General features: G+C 30.2%; 1 protein-coding gene across 1 annotated transcript in view; it reads right to left on the bottom strand.

Moving 5' to 3' along the window:
- The window catches only part of LOC122271649 (low-density lipoprotein receptor-related protein 4), a 463,426-nt gene that overhangs the window by 172,637 nt on the left and 271,548 nt on the right, over positions 1 to 19,241 (bottom strand). The window contains exons 7-8 of the mRNA XM_043053650.3: positions 11,620 to 11,739; positions 9,979 to 10,095 (exon numbers count right to left, since the gene is read on the bottom strand). Coding sequence (XP_042909584.2) covers positions 9,979 to 10,095; positions 11,620 to 11,739 — 237 coding nt within the window. The remainder of the gene's footprint in view (positions 1 to 9,978; positions 10,096 to 11,619; positions 11,740 to 19,241) is intronic.

Consider the following 19,241-nt stretch of genomic DNA (forward strand, 5'->3'; position numbering starts at 1 on the left):
TAACGTATTAAATTCAGCCAGCCAATTTTTTTGGATGAATAAACTCTAATAAACTGAATTATAACTTAAGGACTTCGATGAATTTTAATTTATATTTAGTTATCTTCACGAATTCTTCAAAACTATAAAAAGAAGTAGACTTAAGCATTTTTTATAAATCAAAACCATTGATATTCTTTTTTCTTTAAAAATATTTTATAAAATTCTGAATCTTATGAGGTATTTTTTTCGACTTTATACCCGTATATAAAAAGAAAATTGTACATTTGGTAAATAAAACTAAAAAAAAAAAAAATAATTAATGTCTTTACAGCTTTTATTTACAGAGTTAAAAAAATTTTTCTTTTACATTTCGTAAGTTAAATTTTTTATCTGTTGCTTGTGAAGACTATATTTAGTACAGTCAAATAAGGTGATACGTAGACCAAACTCAGACATTCAAGATAACAAGCGGGCAGCCAATAGGACTTGTTTCATGGGTGTCGGGTAGTCGCACATGAAAACCCCTCGAAATCCTGTGACGGGTTTTAGTAGTAGGGAAAAAAGGGGTAAGAAAAGGGGATAAACTTAAAGACTGATATTTGAATGAATGAGATATTGTTTTCAAATTATTTTTTTATGCTGAATCAAATGAAATCAAAATCGACTTAATAATGCGATCAAACGCGGAAATATGTTCATTTCCAAACAAGTAAATTTTGTACTTAAGCCCTTTTATCTTCTAAACTTTTCGTGTTCAATATCTTTCAATTCAGCATGAAAAAAATAAATCGATAAATTTGTAAAAAATTCCGTATTTGAGATTCTCCCCCTCTTGCCGTAACCTGTCTCAGAATTTCGCAGGATTTTCGTATGCTGCCACCTTAGATCCCCATAAACAGGTTCCAATAGATTCCGGCTTCTTATTTTGAATATCTACCTTAAAACCTCATTTGGTTGAACAAATTAAGGAGTAGTGGAGTTCTCTTGTTCTCTGATTTGTATCTCTAGCTTCTTTTTAGTAGCTTGCGATTTAAATTTTTGATTTGCGTCGCGTGATTATTTTCATTTGCAGGTATTGATGCAACTTAAAAAAATATCGCAGTTTTCTTTTCCACAGCCTGTAAGTTAATTGAAATTTATCAATTCGCTGTTTAATTCACAGCTCGTGAGTTTGATTTCTTATTTGAAATGTATCAATTAGTTTTCTTATTTGCAGCTTCTTAATTTGTTTCAGTTTTTAAAATTTAAAAACTTACTACATTTAAGATTGAGGGATGTTACTTATTTAAAATCTGTTTTAAGTTATCATTCTTATTATAAAATTATATATTACTTAATGATTAATAAAAAAGAAATTTGCCAAACACTGCATATATCTACAGCATCTGCATATATCTAAATTTCAATTCAAAGTGTGTGTTATATCAATTATTCGATCGGCACTGCAATCACTTAAAAATAATTTTAATTTTGAACTGAGTATGAATATTACTAGATTATTAGAGAAGACATTTACTAACCTCTGAATATATCTGCTGTAATTCTTACATATAATTTGTCTCTAAATGAATTGACGGGAATTTCTACAACGAATTTCAATTGAAAGTACTTGTTATACAATTTATTTCAATGGCACCACAATTATTTTTAGAAAATTTAATTGTGCACTTAGTATGAATATTACTTAAAAATTAATACAAGAGTTATTTACTAAATTCTGAATATCTCTACCGAAATTCACGTCCATAAAAAATCTCTAAATGAATGTATAAAAATATTTACAATAAATTTCAATTCGAAGTATTTGTTGTATCTGTAGCGTATCTACGACTACAAAATTCCCTAGTATATAAGACATGTTGACTAGATTCTGTGTTGGGGTACCTTTTCATAGATGTAGGTTGACATTGTTGATAACATCTCTCTCCAGATTGATGACCTTTGGACATGCCTACCTTGACAGTAATGACCTCTTCGATCTGATGACTTATACTTCGATGGATGGTCCACATTGAACAGTTGACTTGCTACTTGTGACTGCGACATTTTCCTTCCTCGCGCTGTTGCTTCTCAGTCTCGATCACTACAACGTATACACTTGACTGCTAAATGCAACACAGGGGCAACCACGACCGTGAACTTAATACAACTCTCCCTATCAGAACTCAAAAAAGTACGGTGATCTTAATACAGCTCTCCCGGCTTCTCACAAAACAGCAATTAATCAACTAGTGGTATCCCATTCACCGAATTCTATCACAGATAAAATTCTGGTGGGGGAGTATTCTAGTGTATATACCACTACAAAATTCCAATTCCCTAGTATATAAGACATGTTAACTAGATTCTGTGTTGGGGTACTTTTTCATAGATGAAGGTTGGCATTGTCGATAACATCTCCCCCCACAATCATTTAATTGTCACCACAGTTACGTTTTGAAAAATTTAAATTTTGCACTGATTATTCTACATATCTACTGCATTATATAAAAACATTTTTGAAATTCTTCGCGAAATAACTTTATTTAATTAAATATTATTATAAGTTTTTTTTTCTAGTTTCTATTTAAAAAAAGACTTAAAACATGTTTAAATATTAAAACTATATTGCTTCAATTGAAATAATGTAGTATTATAATAACTTCTCTTGCCAAGAACTGACAGAAAAATCATATTTATGTTGATTAAAAGGATTTTCTTCTTATGTCCTGTTTAAAGGACGTATAAGAAATATGTTTAAAATAATACTGTCTTAATTAAATTTCTCTCATCTTAATTTAATTAGACTAAAGATAAATAAAATAAGTTTCTTAAAAAAGAGGAAATACTTTTTTCGGAGCAATTCAATGCTGGAAAAATATAGCTCTTTAGAAAAGATAATATTTCTTAATTATCACGATATAGTTATAAATTAAGGGGCTGGGTTCTAAGAAATTTCGAATAACTTTTAATAGTAATAATATTCTAACTATTTTTAGTTAATTAGATTAGATTTCTTCCAGACAATGAAATTCCTCTGTCTTTGAAATTATATTTAACTTTGAATTATTGTTCTGGAACATTAAATAAACTCGAAATTATGAAATGAATATAGTAATTCCTTATATTAAACTATGTTTCGTAATTTTGGAGCTTTACTGAAATTTAACTTAAACATAAGAGAGATAGAATAACATAGATAGTTTCATATGTAAGAATATTAAATTATATCTTAATTTATTTTGTCAATAGTGCTATACAGGACGTAATTATACAAGACAACAGCAGAAAAGATACAATCATACATGACCCGCATACAATCAAATATATTTCGTAAATAATGCGATGCGAAAAGGTAAAATAACAAGCAGTTAAATTCCGAATATTTTGATTTTCTTATAAGACTAAGGTAGACATTGAATTAACCGTGAGACTGGGTGTCGAAATATTCCATAAATTCCGAACATGTTATTGTTTTTATATTTTGCAAAAATCTAGTTAGTATTTTGTTGGCTTTTAAATAAAAGTGAGAAGAATGCTAAATTATAGCGCTCTTTTAAATGTGAATATTTCAATTGGAATAAGTAGCGTATTTAATAGAATTAGAGATATACAGCTTACGTTTTTTCACTGAGATCTCGTGCAATAAACTCTTTTTTAAATTAATGAGAGTTATAAGCAAGCAAACATAATTGATATTATACTTAAAATCATCGGCAGTCACATTTGTATCAATGGCGCTAGATCTGAACCAATGAGAAAAATCTATTTTTAAATATCTATCCTGAACAATCGAATTGAAATTTTTGAACGAGTTCCAGGAGAGGGGGCTAAAATTGCTCCCTTTTCCCATTGTCCAAATTTCAGGATAATAGGACAAATAGTTCTGGAGTTATAAGATATGTACTCACAGAGACAAACTCTGCATTTTATTATTATCGATAAAAGACGATTCATTAAAAATGATGTTATTAGTCAGAATCACTGATGATAATACGAAAAAAATAAAACATATCGTATATAAAGATTCAAACCAAATCACATAATAAGCATTGTGCCCACTCTCTTATCCAGATCTGTTTCAGATTGATATTTTTTCTTTCTGGTTACACGAGAGCTCTAGTGCATGAGAGTGACATACATGCCAAAAATGAACTTAATTAGGCAGAAAATTTAAGTGAACGTACGGATCAAAGGGTATAAAGTTTCTCTATTAGGATTTAAAATTACCTGTGTTATGGTTGAAGGTTAATTTAATTTTTTTCTCAGGGTATGTTTTGTGAAACTCAGCTATTGAATTAAAATTCCTCTCAGAATTTACAAATGAGACAATGAAAATATGAAAAAAATTGGATAAATATGACAACCAAAGCTGACGTCTTTAGGGGGTACCATCTCCGGAAGTCATAAAAGCAAAACCTTTTCTATCGAGGGAGCAAGACAAAAGTCTAAATTTGCTCTCTCTGTACCCCAAAGGTTTTGCCAAAGTCAAGGAAAAGAACAGAATACATAATGTACAATATAAAATAGAGAGGAATACAATATAAAATACGGAAGCAAATACAGAAGAATAAAAACAAGACAAATGCATAAGAATAGTACGAACGAAAGCTCCGAATTTACGTATTTTACAGTTAAAGTTAATTTTTCTCTACAAACAAGCTTGACTGTAATGTTCCTCGCATACCCCTCAACTATTCATATCGTTATTTTAATGATTTAAAAACTCATCTTCTACAGTAACCATTAATTTAAAGTTTCGCCATTTTACATTCCTAATGAAATGAAATAACCCTTAAGAAGTATCCAAGTACCTTTTTTCAGTTTCTTATTTAATAAAGAAAAAGAGAAATATATTCCTGACAAACGAATTCATTCTCAGATTGTTATTAACTCAACTCGAGCTGCTCCCGCACGTAACCTAAAAGTATTTCTCATTTCATTCCATTTACCATACGAAGCTATTCTCTTACATTGTGATAACAGTTGTTTTCTTTTTCCATTACATGTTCATCCAGCCATTCCGTGACCGATGATCATTCAGGAAAACAGGAAAAAAAGGAGCTATCCAGCCCTCTCTGTCACGTGCAAAAAGGAAAACAAGAGAAATACTTTTGAGATATCTCAGTCCTCTGCGAAGAAAATTGATCGCCATCTGCCCATTTTCTAAATGCCTTCTTTCCTTTGTTTTATACTTTTAGCGAGACAAATTGTAAGCTGTAGACAATGAATAAACCAGAGAAAATATTCAATTGAATTTTGATATTGGCATCGATTTCTGACGCCAAATTTTCTAAATTCAATTTCTTCTATCGACTTCTAAACTAATAAGTCTTATGACTGCATTAGGTAAAGTGTTTGAAATATCATGAAAAATAGTTTAGCAACAGATTTATATCTTTAGGCATTTTTGTTCTTTCGAACAAAAGTGACTTTGTAATCTTTAATTAATAACGCATACCGATTTGGAGCCAATTTAGACATTCGAGTTGAAAAAGTTGACGAAAATTATTTTATTTACTTTATTTCAAAAGGTGAGAAACAAAGGATTCTCCAGGTATTCCTGTTTTAAGAAGAAGTATTATATCTGGCAATAGTTTGGCTTTTAAATGAAATTTTTTAAGCCTTAGTCACATTCTCTTTTCGGAGAAGTGTTGATATTACAGTGTTTCCGGAGGGGGTGGTGGCCCATTTGAGCCCACTTACCTACTCCACATCCCCCAAAATTAAGAAGAACTCTGTTAAAATAAGGTTCTGAATAAATCATAATTTTAAAAGTAAGAATTAATTCTTTTATTAAGATCTAAATTGAAAATAATAGCTGTTATAAGAAACAGAATACAAAGAAAAAAATCACAAATGGTTAAAATTATTTTAATAGTTATTGAACGAAGTGCAAATGAGAGGTAATTGAGCCGCTCAGAAGCCAATGCGGTTAAGTCCATTTTTTGATATTTTCTGATTTTTGGAAATTTTGATGAAATAAATAATAATCTTCTTAGTTATTAAGGGATTTACTCATTGGTTACTTTTTTCTAGGTTAGACAGCCCTTTTTTTAATAGCTTCTGAATATATTATATAATAATTTCAGAAGCCATTGTGAATAAGTCCACCTTTTATCAATATTTTTTTACATAATTTTTGAAATAAAAATTAAATTCTTCTTCTTCTTTCGATATTTGTTGGTAACACTGAAAAACAAGAAATTCATAGTAACCAGGGTTGCCAGACGTAGTATTTTTAATACTACGGTAGTATTTTTTCACCAAAAAAAGGGGTATGGTATTTTTCGTAGTATTTTTTTAAAATGTGGTTTTTTTTTTTAAATTTTTTTTTTCATTTCTTAAAACAAAGAAAAGTGCCACTTTAGTTTTGAAGTAAAAAACAATTTTTGAAATAATCCAACAGTTTATTTTCTATTAGTCACTGTATCTAGTGATGATTGAGAAAAATCGAAGTTCGTTTATACTAGAAGACATAAATTTCTTATCTTTTTCAGCTGCCAAAAGGTATAAGTCCTAAAATTTTTAAGATGCTGTCATTATTTCAATAAATACTTACGTTTTTATTTACACATCCTGTACATATCTTGTTTTTTTGCAGAGTTTACACCTCGAAAAAAGAGTTTATACACTTTTCTAATTAAATTAATAAACCAGGAATTTTAAAAACTAATGTATCAAAAAACATTAATTTTCTCAATTGTTGTGTTTTGGACTTAACCGCATTGGCTTCTGAGCGACTCAATTGTAAGTCTTGTTAACAGCTATTGAGATGGGGAAATCTTAATATGTCGAAGATAGTTTCCTTAAATATTAATCAATTTAAAATGCATAAACTTCAAAAGTATCATGGAAATTGTTGTAGATCAATTGACCACTTGAGCTAGAAAGACGCGTCACGCACGTCAAGATGCTTTTGTCACAAAACTGATTATGACGCTCTACGTACGACAGTAAACAATTATCGTAGAAATAAAAAAAAATACATTTGTGGTTCGTATCACGCGATTCGAATAGTTTTATTCAATATCTTTAAGACATTAAACACTTAATGTTTTGCAGTTGGTTACAACTGACTAAGTAAGTGCATCTGTGAATCTTTTACTTTCGTTTCTAATTAATTATAATCAATGTTGCTTTTAAGTTCTTTAATCAATTTTTGTTCATTTGCAATCAGTCTTTAACATGTCAAAATGGATTTAAAACTTTTATTTTCTTACACTAAAAGTACCATGGTTAGGCGAATGGTAATCATTAAAAACTCTACTCATGGCCCCAGATCTTATTGGCTACGGAGGCGTGCAAGTTTGAAAGCCAATTACGGTAAATCTTAAAGGATACAGTCGGAGACGGGAAAAAACCAACAACTTTTTTCTCCTTCGCCTGAAATGGGACCTTTTTTCCTGGACCACATTAAAGGAGATCATCTCAAACAATGCTAAACTATTTGTACTTTGGCAAATTTTTGATTTTATTAAATTATTGTAATATTTACTTGCAATTAAACTTAAAAGTTATAATATAAGTTATTATATGCTTTTAAAGCCTATGTTAACACTACGTTTACGGACGTTTCTTATATACCTATCTCTACGAACACGCGTCAATTTGTCGCATGAACAAATACATATAACAGCACTTAGAAAGTAATGTAATTATATACCATAAGAAAAAAATGAAAATATGAGAGACATATTTATGGAAAGTTTTTATTATTCAATAATTTTATTATACACATCTCTCTGATCAATTGACATCATAGACATTCTGCGTTTGTTCCTTCTATTATTGCTTATCGGCAACAGTTGTTTATCGCTTGTTTCATTTGAGATAACGATATCGGATAACAGATCGAAGTATTGTCGGTACATTCCTATTTATTATTGATGTGATGTTTGCATGTTTACTCAAAATTTTGTCTAAATTACGATCGTGTCAAATTGACGCATATCCATAGAGATAGGTATACCACAAAGAGAATTTCAGTATTTCAATGCTGTTGAAGAAAATAGACTTCAATATTACCTCGATCAATGGATAAAAGTCATTACAAGAGATAAAATAAAAATGCAAACGGGTTTTGTAATTTTCCTTATAAAATTCGAAATGCGTCAAAATGACGCGTCTCGTAAACCTAGAGTTAATTTCTTTATAAAAATCCTTTAAACATTATGGTACCCAGTTTATTAATAGAAGAAGACGTGATATCGAGTTACGATACCGCTAAAACAAAAAAAAATTCAAAATTAGAGAACAAACTAAAACTATTGAAATGAAAATCCCGAAAATTCTTGCAAAATGCAGGGTGTAATTTAATGACCATCCTTATAACATATTTTATGCCTTTACAAACATTACATATTTCTCAGCTTCTTAAGTTCCTTTTACTGAATTTATAATTATTTCTTTTCCCCAACAAAATATTTATAAATCAGCAAATAAAATTATATATAGTTTCATAAAGAGTAAATGCAAGCATTTCTACACCTTTGTAAGTAAATGAGACGGTTAATCTTTCATTTCAATACAAGTCTACGTACAACTAATTATAATTCAATGTTACGACAACTTAGTGTCAAATTTTATTTTTAATCTTTCCTTCTTCAACCTCGTTAAACATTAACATAAACATTAGATTTCTTTTTGGCAGTAAATCTTCATCCAATATTTTTTAAATCTTAACATTGAAATTATGGGAGGTGACTGAATTTTCTTAACTTTTAGTAGTGTCCACTATCGATATAGCACCCATTACGGATTTTTTCTGTTCTACAAAGCATCAATTAAACACAAAGTATCACTTTCCATTATCTTTGGTTTCTGCAATCATCAACTAATTTTTTCTACTTTCCACACCAACTTAAAAATGATCTTAATAAACATATAAGTTATTCATCATATATTTTCAAACGTGAAGTAAACAACTACACATTGTGCTTGCTGGAGTTCAGTTAGTATTAGTATTTGCATGAGGAAAAAACGAAATATTGAATTGTAAGGACTCATTTCCGAGGACGGCAGAACAGAGAAAATAAGAACCTGTTTGATTAGAAAGGGAATAAAAAAAAAGGAATTAAGTGATGATTTATAAAGTTTAATACGATAATTTGCCTTATCACTTATAGCCTTGCCATACCACAACTGATTTAACAGGTTTCTATTTCGTATTGTTTCTTTCTCATTCAAGTATTAATTTATGATCCCTAAGAGGGCATACTTTAATATCTAAAATTATAAGGTGTACTTTGTGATATGTAGACTAAAGTAAAAAACGTGAATGTAGTAAAAATCAAACACAGAAATGGACATACTATAGTTTCGGTTCATTAGTCAAGAACTTCCCTCAGTGTGTAAACACTAAAAAAGACTTACTTTTATAGCTTAATTTTTTACATAGATTCCAATTCATAACTGCTATAGAGTATATTTCTATTACTTAATTTTTTGGGAAGTGTTTTGAAACTGTATATTAAGGGTTATGATTGCCATATCCCTAGCAGTAAAATAACTTGGACCTTCATTGGGCCAATATTCTTTTTTTTCGATAGTGGTCCTACATAGAATTTTTCGATTCACGTGATATTTTACAGTCACTTTACAGCCATATGTAGAATTGTCAGATACACTCTATAATTTATATCCGTTATTTAGCCAATATAGGTTCTATATTGGCCAATGTAGGTCCTATATAGGTCATTCTAGGACCAATAATAAAAAATTCTCGACATCCCAATATTGATCCCTAAGTGCATGTTCTTATAGCATGTTATTCCATTTTTGAACCAACATGAACCGATTTTGAGTCCAAATGGGTGAAGTTAAAATTGTTTCTAGGTATATTATATATTGTCATTTGCACATAGACAGAAACAACTTGATTAAGCTACCAGAAAATTTCGTTTAAGCTTAAACACACAAAAAAGAGGTTCCATAAATTAGATTTAACACGCAATTACAGGTTCTACTTTTGATTTTTATGCAGAAATAGGTTTATGAGAAGAGATATGAACTGACCACATCCATCTTCATCGCTGTTGTCAGCGCAATCGAATTCTCCATCACAGCGCCACTGTCTTTTGATGCACCTACCAGCTCTGCACTGGAATTCCTCTTCACCACATTCTGGCATTTCTGTAAAATTTACACATTACGCATTTTTATTTAGAAAATTAAATCACACAAAGAATGCTGAACATAGTTTTAGATTGTGTCTTGAGGTGAATATATATGCAAAAATTCAGTTTTCTGTACGATTCATCACGTCAACGGCCGCATGTATTTACAGAGAAATATCCTTCAGACCACGAGTACCACTGTACGAAGCGTATTCTGCTAAGTACTCCCACCGATATTTGAATAATGCCAGTCTCTGGTGGTCACAAGGATAATATCTCGTTCCGTTTGTTTCCGTGGCATGATATCTGTTTATTTGTGTCTGCTGTTTCGCATTTCGCCACTTTACATGATTTGATTGAATCCTTGCCGAGTAAAGAGGAGTATAACTTAAATTCTTTACCCTAATTCGTTGAAATTTCGAAAAGAAAAATGGAAAACTTATTTCTTAGTGAGTCAAATAACAGTTAACAAGAAAGCTTTTACGAGGCTCACAATAATTTTGTTAATAAATCATTGTTTTATTACATTTATAACAATTCAATAGATTTGTTACTTACTGTGAAATAGCTTTTAAAATACATGAGAAGAAGGATAAAAAAAAAGTAATTAACGTATGCAAACGCTACAATATTCGGCTCCGTTGCATAGCGCAATACCACTATTTAAGTTTTAAACTTTACATAATAATTTCCATGAAAACTTACAAAAGACGCATCTTTGTCTCCATTGGTTTAGTTGTAACATTCATAGTTTAACAGATTAAAAATATCTACTTACCCGAGTCAAAATTCTTGATGGTCCCAGCAAAACATTTTGATGGTTTTTGTTGGTTTTAGTGCAACTCATGATGGTCCAACATCATTCGATGGTCACCCTCATCCATCATTTTCCATTATGCGTTCATGGATTTTGCTATGCCAACAAATTTCCATCATGTAATGATGGAAAATGCTACTTTGATACTATGATGGTTAACCATCAAGATAAGTTTGATTCTCATGGACCAATAATCTATGATGATCCATGATGGTTCCAACTATACATTTCTATGATGATTTAATAGGAATTTTTGTTTGTTCTCAGGAATAAACTATCAAGACAATTTGTTCTTTTTTTATCTTGGACCATCATAAATCAGTCCGAATCCCTACATTAGGGTGATGGTTGCTTATAATCGCTTCAACATTTGATTGCTTAGAAACTGTGATGGAAATTTCTGATCATTCAGCATGAACAAACCATCAAAGCAAGTCGCTATTATTATATTGGACCATCACAAATTAGTACGAATTCCTACATTGAGGTGATGGTACTTATGTTGGCTACCATCAAAAAATATAATGGTTTATAATGGAATTATTGATAATTACCATCAAGATTATGTTGATCCATCAATGGAAAACCATCATAATTTTTAACTTAGGTAAACTTTAAAAATACAATCTAAGAAACCGTACAGTAACAGTTTGTTAAAATTCCGGGTTAATTTTAATTTTTTTTTAAAAAGAAATCATGAAAATAAGTAAAACTTATACTTACGACAATCCTTTTCATCTGACATGTCATCACAGTCATTCTCTCCGTCGCATTTCCAATCAACATTGATACATAATCCGTCATCGCATCGAAATTCCCTATCCCTGCACGCTGCCTCCCCCGCTGAAAGAAAAAAAAAAGAAAATTCAATTTTTTTTTCTTTTGCATTACAGAACTATTAAGTTCTTTTGGTCAGAAATAGATTTAAATTTGAATAAGGTGAAGAAATTATATTATGCTAAATAATACTATGTTGCTGCTTATAACTTTAGGAGCAAATAGAGAATCGAAACATCAGTATGATATTATTTTAAAATATTTCGTTTTTTAAAAAAAAGCGTTTTTTCTAGATGTAGTTCATAATGTATTTCTAGTAAAGTTTAATGTGCCTTAGTTTTTATTTTAAAGTTAATCAAATTAAAATTATTATTTACAATGAAAGGTAACTGGAAATATGTAGAGTTGGTTTATGTTGTTGTTGTTGTAGTTAATTTACGTCGCACTAGAGCAACGCCTCCTACAATTGAAAGCCTCCACACGGTTTTTTGTAGGTAGTCCGATCAGACCACTATGAAAATAAACCAGTTTACGAAAGAGCCATTTAATAGAAAATCTAGTAAAAATAAGAACGTGGTAGCCAATATATGTCTAAAAATTTGTTTAGTTTGTGGATATGATTGGTTTGTTTTATTTACATGACTACCACTACAGATTCAATTCTCAAATATATATGGTAAATTTCTCTCAGTTGTTCTTTACAATAAAATTTGGGTTCATGCGCACTACCGGTTCACTTTTTAAATAGTCTGCGCAGACTACCTATAAGAAACCGTTTTCAGGCTTTCTGATGTAGGAGGTGATGACTAGAGCTGCACAATGGGCTAGGTTTATGTTTATAACAAACGATTTGTTACTTTGACTAAATTATCTAAAGATAATGAAGAAGTAAGATATTTCTTGATTAAAAAGAACTTTATTCTCTTAAAAAATATGCAGACTGGAAATAACTGGTAACATGTTTCAAGCGCTTAAAAATAAGAGGCCATTTTCAGGACTTGCTATTCGAGAATGAAAAGAAACAAAAGTGATGTGAAATATAAAACGTAATTTTTCCATCCAAATGGAAAGGAAAGGAGAGGAATAAGTCTATAAAAACCTCAGGCCAGGAGAGAATAAAAATAAAGATGAAAAAATAAAACTAGAGAAATTACTGAGACTGAAATTAGTGAATCAAGGAGAATTCAATTCTACACACTATGGGTGAGGCATTATATGAATTAGAAATAGCAATTTTATGAGTAAAACAAGATTCCCTCTGGCAAGTCTTGAAAATGGAAGCCTGTTTTTGAACGCTTGAAACGTGTGGATTGTTATTTCCATTCTGCATATTATTGAAGCAAGAAAAGTTTTTCAGCCAAGTAATAATTTGTTACTTATTGTTTTTCCCTAATAGCAAGAAATGGCGTAATCCTTCCATTTGTAGTGTGACAGCAAATTCCCCCCTAATTTTAATCCAAAGAAACAGGTAATAAAACTGTCTATTAAAAAATTTATTTCTTTTCTGTCTTATTATTTTTTTAAAGGGAAAATTGGTCCAAAATTTTTTTTTCGAGAATTACATGTTTACAAAATTTTATAATTTAAAAACATTTAAATGAGAATTGTTCCAAAATTTTTTATGATTTCATTTTAGGACAGTGATTTGTAACTATTCCGTGATCTTTTAAAATGCTTTTTCAATGCTAATTTTGCGAAAAAAAAAAAAAAAAAAGGGAAAAAATATATAATAATTCCTATACCAGCAAATACTACTCCACGTAAAAGTGCAATCGAGAATATCTCATCATTAGATTTTGAGAAATAAAAAAAATACAAAAAATAAATTTTAAAATAATAGTATTCAAAATGTCTATTAAAAAGGAAAAAAAAGTAAACAGAATAATTATTAAAAACTAAAATTATGCAAATATTGTCAAATTAAAATTATTAAATAATTAATAATTATTAAAAGATTAATAATTTTAAAATAATTAATAATTATTAATTAATTAATGATTATTAAATAATTAATAATTATTGAAAAATTACTAAAAGTATTAAACTATGGGAAATTAAACCCGAGATCTTTTGTATTATCTCAGTGTTGAACACCGAACGCTAAATATATTAGGGGGACCGGAAATTAATGTCGTTTCAGAGTATTTGATATTTATTATCAAGATTTTATTTTTAATTAATACAGTATTCCCCCTCGTCACCAACAACCTTTCAATGACAGATCGAAAATGCATTGAAATGGATCGAAATAAATATATTGGTTTTTAAGACTAACGAATATATAATGCTCCAAAATAACATTACTTTCCGGTCCCCCTAATAAATGAAATAATTTTTTCATCATCAAATAAGTTGTGTGTTATTGTTTTCAGCTCTTCTTTTTACCCATGGCATTGAAAAACTTTATTTGTAAAGTGACTCACTATGATTAGCTTCCAAATAAGTAATTGCATAGCTAAACAATTTAAAATCCATACAAAAGCTATATTTATTTGATACCTGTGTTTAATACTCCTTGCTACATTTGAAACAATTTTTTATAAGCTACCGTCATTCGGGGCTACTTTGTGCAGCGGGGGCTACTTTGTGCAAATTCGAATTTGGCATTTTTCAAGTGCTGCTATTCAGTATTATGTTTATTTCACGTTAAAAATGTGTGGAATTTGAAGATAGAAGTCTCTTCTATTACTACAAAAAATTTTTCGAATTTTAAAACAATCTCAGAGTGTGTTTCGTTCATCCAATGCCAACAACTTTCCGAGGACGTCGGATGTCGAAAAGTGTGCGTGGAAACTTTAGCTGTGAAATGCAAAGACGTTGATAGAAAAATTGTCGTAAGTGCAAAATTTTTTATTTATATATTAATAAACAATTATATCATGTTAGCGTTAAAAAAAATTAAAAATTAATAACAAATAAATGAAAAATGAAAAAAAAAATGCATTTTGGGGCTACTTTGTGCAAAGTTTCATTCGTTTTTTTTTTCGACAGAAAAATGGTCAGACGTTATAAAAAAAATACCTGGAACGAGAAACTACCATGATTACACTTTAGAAAAGCTGCAACAATGTTTGCAAGCAGTTGTTGGTGGTATGTCGATTGCAGAAGCTTCTCGGAAGTACAAAATCCACAGAAATACTATCTCTAATAAAATTCACAAGAAACACGTGAAACTTCCTGGTAAACTATTATTTTTCTTCTACAAAGATTTTTCTAATGACTTAATCAAACGATTTAACACATAAAAATATATTTTATAGGGCATCGGGTAATTTTGACAGAAACTGAAGAGCAAGTTCTGTCATGTTCATTCAAGGATGTTATGTTCAAATTTAACTATATTATAAATGTTAATGAATATGTAATAATTATTATTTTTAAAATTTCATCCATTTCAAAGTTTATAAATGTATATGATTTTCTTTTGTTTAAACTCAAATGTTTTGAAATAAACATTCTTTTTAAGAAAAAAATTCTTCAAAAAAATGGTTTTTTAACGCTGAAAATTATTTTCAAACTAATATCTTTACGTATATTGATGTTTTTGTCTTTAAAAATGTCAACAATTAACTTTTTTAACAATTTTATATCAATATTTTACTAAAAACATGATTATTAAACAGAATTCCTATCGCTGCACAAAGTAGCCCCATTTGGGGGCTACTTTGTGCAAGGTATGTTTTGACTTATTAATCGTAAATATTACATACAAATAATGACAATATTTATCAAATTCACTCGTCTGAGTCCAGTTATGAATATAATATCGATACATTTTACTAAAGTTTGAATTAACATAGTTTTTTTACATGTCAAAGTTCAAAAACTGCGAAATCCTGCACAAAGTAGCCCCGAATGACGGTACCTCATTCTATTTTACACTTTCTTTTTCATTTCATTGAATGCTTGAAAGTAATCTTATAAACTAACAAAAAGAATGATAATAAGCTAAGGAATTAAAATTTAATTTTCGTACGATACTAGCTATAATTACAAGCGCAAACATGAGTTTTACTAGTTGCTGATATTCTAATTTGTGGAAAGGGAAATGACAGCATATAATTCAATCAAAATCTCTTTAATATTCAAATCATGTTTATGCATCAATTATTCAGAATTACACTTTTCAATAGGAAGAATACTCTTTCCAATAGTTTATTCTATTTTACGTATGTCTTGGATTTTAATCATACCTTCTGATTTTTGTTCTATTCATATGTAAATTACTTCGAATTGAAATTGAAGTTTGCTAGTGAAGCGAACTTGAAAGTTGCTAGGAATACATTAGAAAGATCACTTATTTTACACACTAAATGAACATATTCATCGAAATAATAAATTTTCCTTATTCTCTGAAAGAACTGAAAATATAATTCGTCCCTGAACTCTTTAAAATTCGAAGGTATTACTTTTATGTCATATGTAGAATAAAAGTTCTATCGGTGGGTTTTAATTGCGATATTCATTATGTGCACAAAATGAGTTGTAATGGTCTTTCAGGTGCACTATTGAAACTTTTTAATGTAATAAGAATTGCATGTTTCGCTATTATATTCTGAAATGGAAGTTATTTTCGGTTTACTCCCAGTTTTCGGAGTAGAAATTAATTATTTCATGGGACAAAACAAATTTATACTGATACTAAAGAGAGGTAAGAGTGCAACGAATGAAATTAACTGAGATTAATTTCCTTTAATGAAAAAGAAATGTATTCTTAAGAGTAGGATAATTTCTCAAAGTTAAAACTTAATACAGCCGCTAGGTAGCTAAAATCAAACTTTATTCCATAATGCTATTTTAAGGATATACAATGCATAACAATCATCAAATCATTCAGTATTTAAAGCCGTGAAGAGATTGTATAAATAAGCTAATAAGCAGTACAACCGGGATAAAGCTTTGCATTTTATAAAAAGAGTTTTAATGCGAAACTGAAAATCAAGGCCTAATTATCGCTTGTGGCCTTACATTCAAAGAGTCCTATTGTATATTCCGCCCTACAATAATGGAAAAAAACACTTGCAGTTTTTGACATTTTTTTTTTAAATTTCTCGAGAAACACTTAAATTATTATTTTGTAACTTTAAAGATGTTTAGTTGGTGAGATTTTTCCTAGTTAGCAATAAAGTTTAAAGCTTTCAGAGGTTTGGGAGACCTACAACAAATTACGATAAAAAAAACAAGCATTTTTGCTATAGCCCATATTTTAAAACGTATTTACAATATCGATAGACTCTTAAAGAAAGGATTTATCATTCATCTAGCCCATATTTTAAAATGTACTGATAATATAAGTAGCAATATTTGCAATGGGAAAAATGAAAATCTCTAAATATTTATATTTCTGGCCTAATAATGAAGAAACAAATATGTAGGATCGAAATTGGTTTTATTGTTTTTCAAAATATTCTCCATGATGATCAATACACTTTTGCATGCGTTTGAACCAATTTTCAGAGCACTTTTTTTCAGTCCGATTGAGGTAACTCCAAAACATGCGTTTTGAATGCATCAACCGCTTCTTCGGGGGTCGAAAATCGTTGTCCACGTAATTTATTTTTGATGTGTGGGAATAAGAAGAAGTCATTGGGTGCCAAATCAGGGCAGTACGGCGGATGACCCATCAGTTCGATCTTTCGCTCCGTCAGAAATGCCTTTGTTTGAGTCGATGTGTGAGAGCTCGCATTGTCATGATGAAGAATGATTCGCCTGTTCTTCTGCTTTTTTCGAATTTCTCCGATGACTTCTGGCAAACAAATGGTCGTGTGCCATTCAGAATTGACCGTCCTGCGTTGCTCTAACGCCACTGTTGCCACATGACCGCTAATGCCGAAGAAACAGGCAATCATTTGTTTCGATGTGCTTCTTCCTCCAACAGCTTTTCTTGATTTTGCCTCGTCTTGGAAGACCCATACAGTTGATTGCTGTTTTGTTTCCGGCTCATATGCATAGATCCATGATTCGTCACCTGTGTAGATGTTATACACAGCCTTTGAACCTTGAACGTATTTTTCCAACATTTCCTTGCACCAATCGACACGAGCCTTTTTTGAGCGTTTGTCAGATCCAACGCGAACAAATTTTTTTTACGCTCAAATGTTCATGCAATATTTTACTGATGCTAGTCATACTAATGTCCAAAGACGCCTCTATCTCACGGTATGTCACATGACGATCTTGCTTTATCAGTTCAAGCACAGCATCGATCTTTTCTGGCACAACAACGGATTTTGGACGACCTGCACGGGATTCGTCCGGATCGAACATCGACCACGATTAAATTCGTTATACCAGTTTTTTTACAGTGCTGTAGGATGGCGCTTTATCGCTGAATAAGGAATTAAGTTCATCGAAGCACTCTTGTCTTGACAATCCACGCCGAAAGGTATGAAAAATAATGGCACGAAAATGTTCACGATTCAATTCCATTTTTTGAAAGAGAAGAACTTTTCAATTTACTGTCAACAACACAAATGAAGCTATAATGGTACATCGTCTGCTGAATTTATTAGTATTATTAAAAATATCAAACTTTCGATTAAAATCGTCTGCGGTCGCCTAGCAACACTTACTGTTGCCAAAGCCAGAAATATAAATAGCAACCCTCGTACGCATTTATCTCTGTTATGTAAAATACTTTATATTTAATAATACCATTAAAATATTCATCTAGCTTTTTTTTTTCTTTAACTCTTTGCAATCCGAGTACTTTAAAATTCTGTTGAATTAACATTATGCACTAAATAATTTAAAATTACACAATACTGCATTTTTATATAATTTTTATAATTCTTAAAATAATGCGGTTACTAATTTTTAAGGTATAATGGTTTTTAATTTTAGAGTGGTGACTGGTAACGGCGCCTCAGAGGCAACGGGGCAAAGGATTAAGAAAGGAAAAAAAAAGGTTTAATAAACCTTGTTTCATACTTTCTAATGCAGAATAAACTTTTATTTTAATTTCTTAACTTTTTTAAGCTCCATCATGAAAACAGTTTATATTTTTCGTTTTCATTTACACAACTTAAAATATAAAAAAAGCTACTTGACGCGTAGTTCTTATTCACTTAGAATCAGCACTTAATTCATCATCCACGCAAATAAGATTCAAGATAATGCCATTATCCAATTCCATAAATCTACTCAAAAGTAAGATTCACATCTGAAAAGACAGTCAAACTTTGAAATGCATTTACTTTCATGTCTTGTGTGAAAACAGAAGTTTTATTTCTGAGTCCTAATTACTTTAATTCATTCACGCCGCTTTTGAAGGTAATAACAAAATCCTCAGAAAATTCCAAAACAAGAGAGAGAACAAACTAAGAACTTAAAGAAACTTTCATCGTACCTTTAAGAAAAGAAGAATTGTATACTTCGCCGTCACTTCATAGCTTATTTAATGTTAAGTGAAAAGACGAAAACTTCCGTTTTCTGAAAGCGGATTAGTTATTTCTGGAAGCGAAAGTCTCGAAAAGTACTTTCAGGAAATGTAGTATAACTAACGGGTATTTTGATTTCTGTGTCTCTATGGAAAAATTGTATCAAGCATATCTTCAGGCATTATAATA

The sequence above is a fragment of the Parasteatoda tepidariorum genome, chromosome 10 (genome assembly GCF_982258835.1).
Source record: "Parasteatoda tepidariorum strain Cologne lab strain chromosome 10, Ptep-v5.0, whole genome shotgun sequence".
Classification (NCBI taxonomy): domain Eukaryota; kingdom Metazoa; phylum Arthropoda; class Arachnida; order Araneae; family Theridiidae; genus Parasteatoda; species Parasteatoda tepidariorum.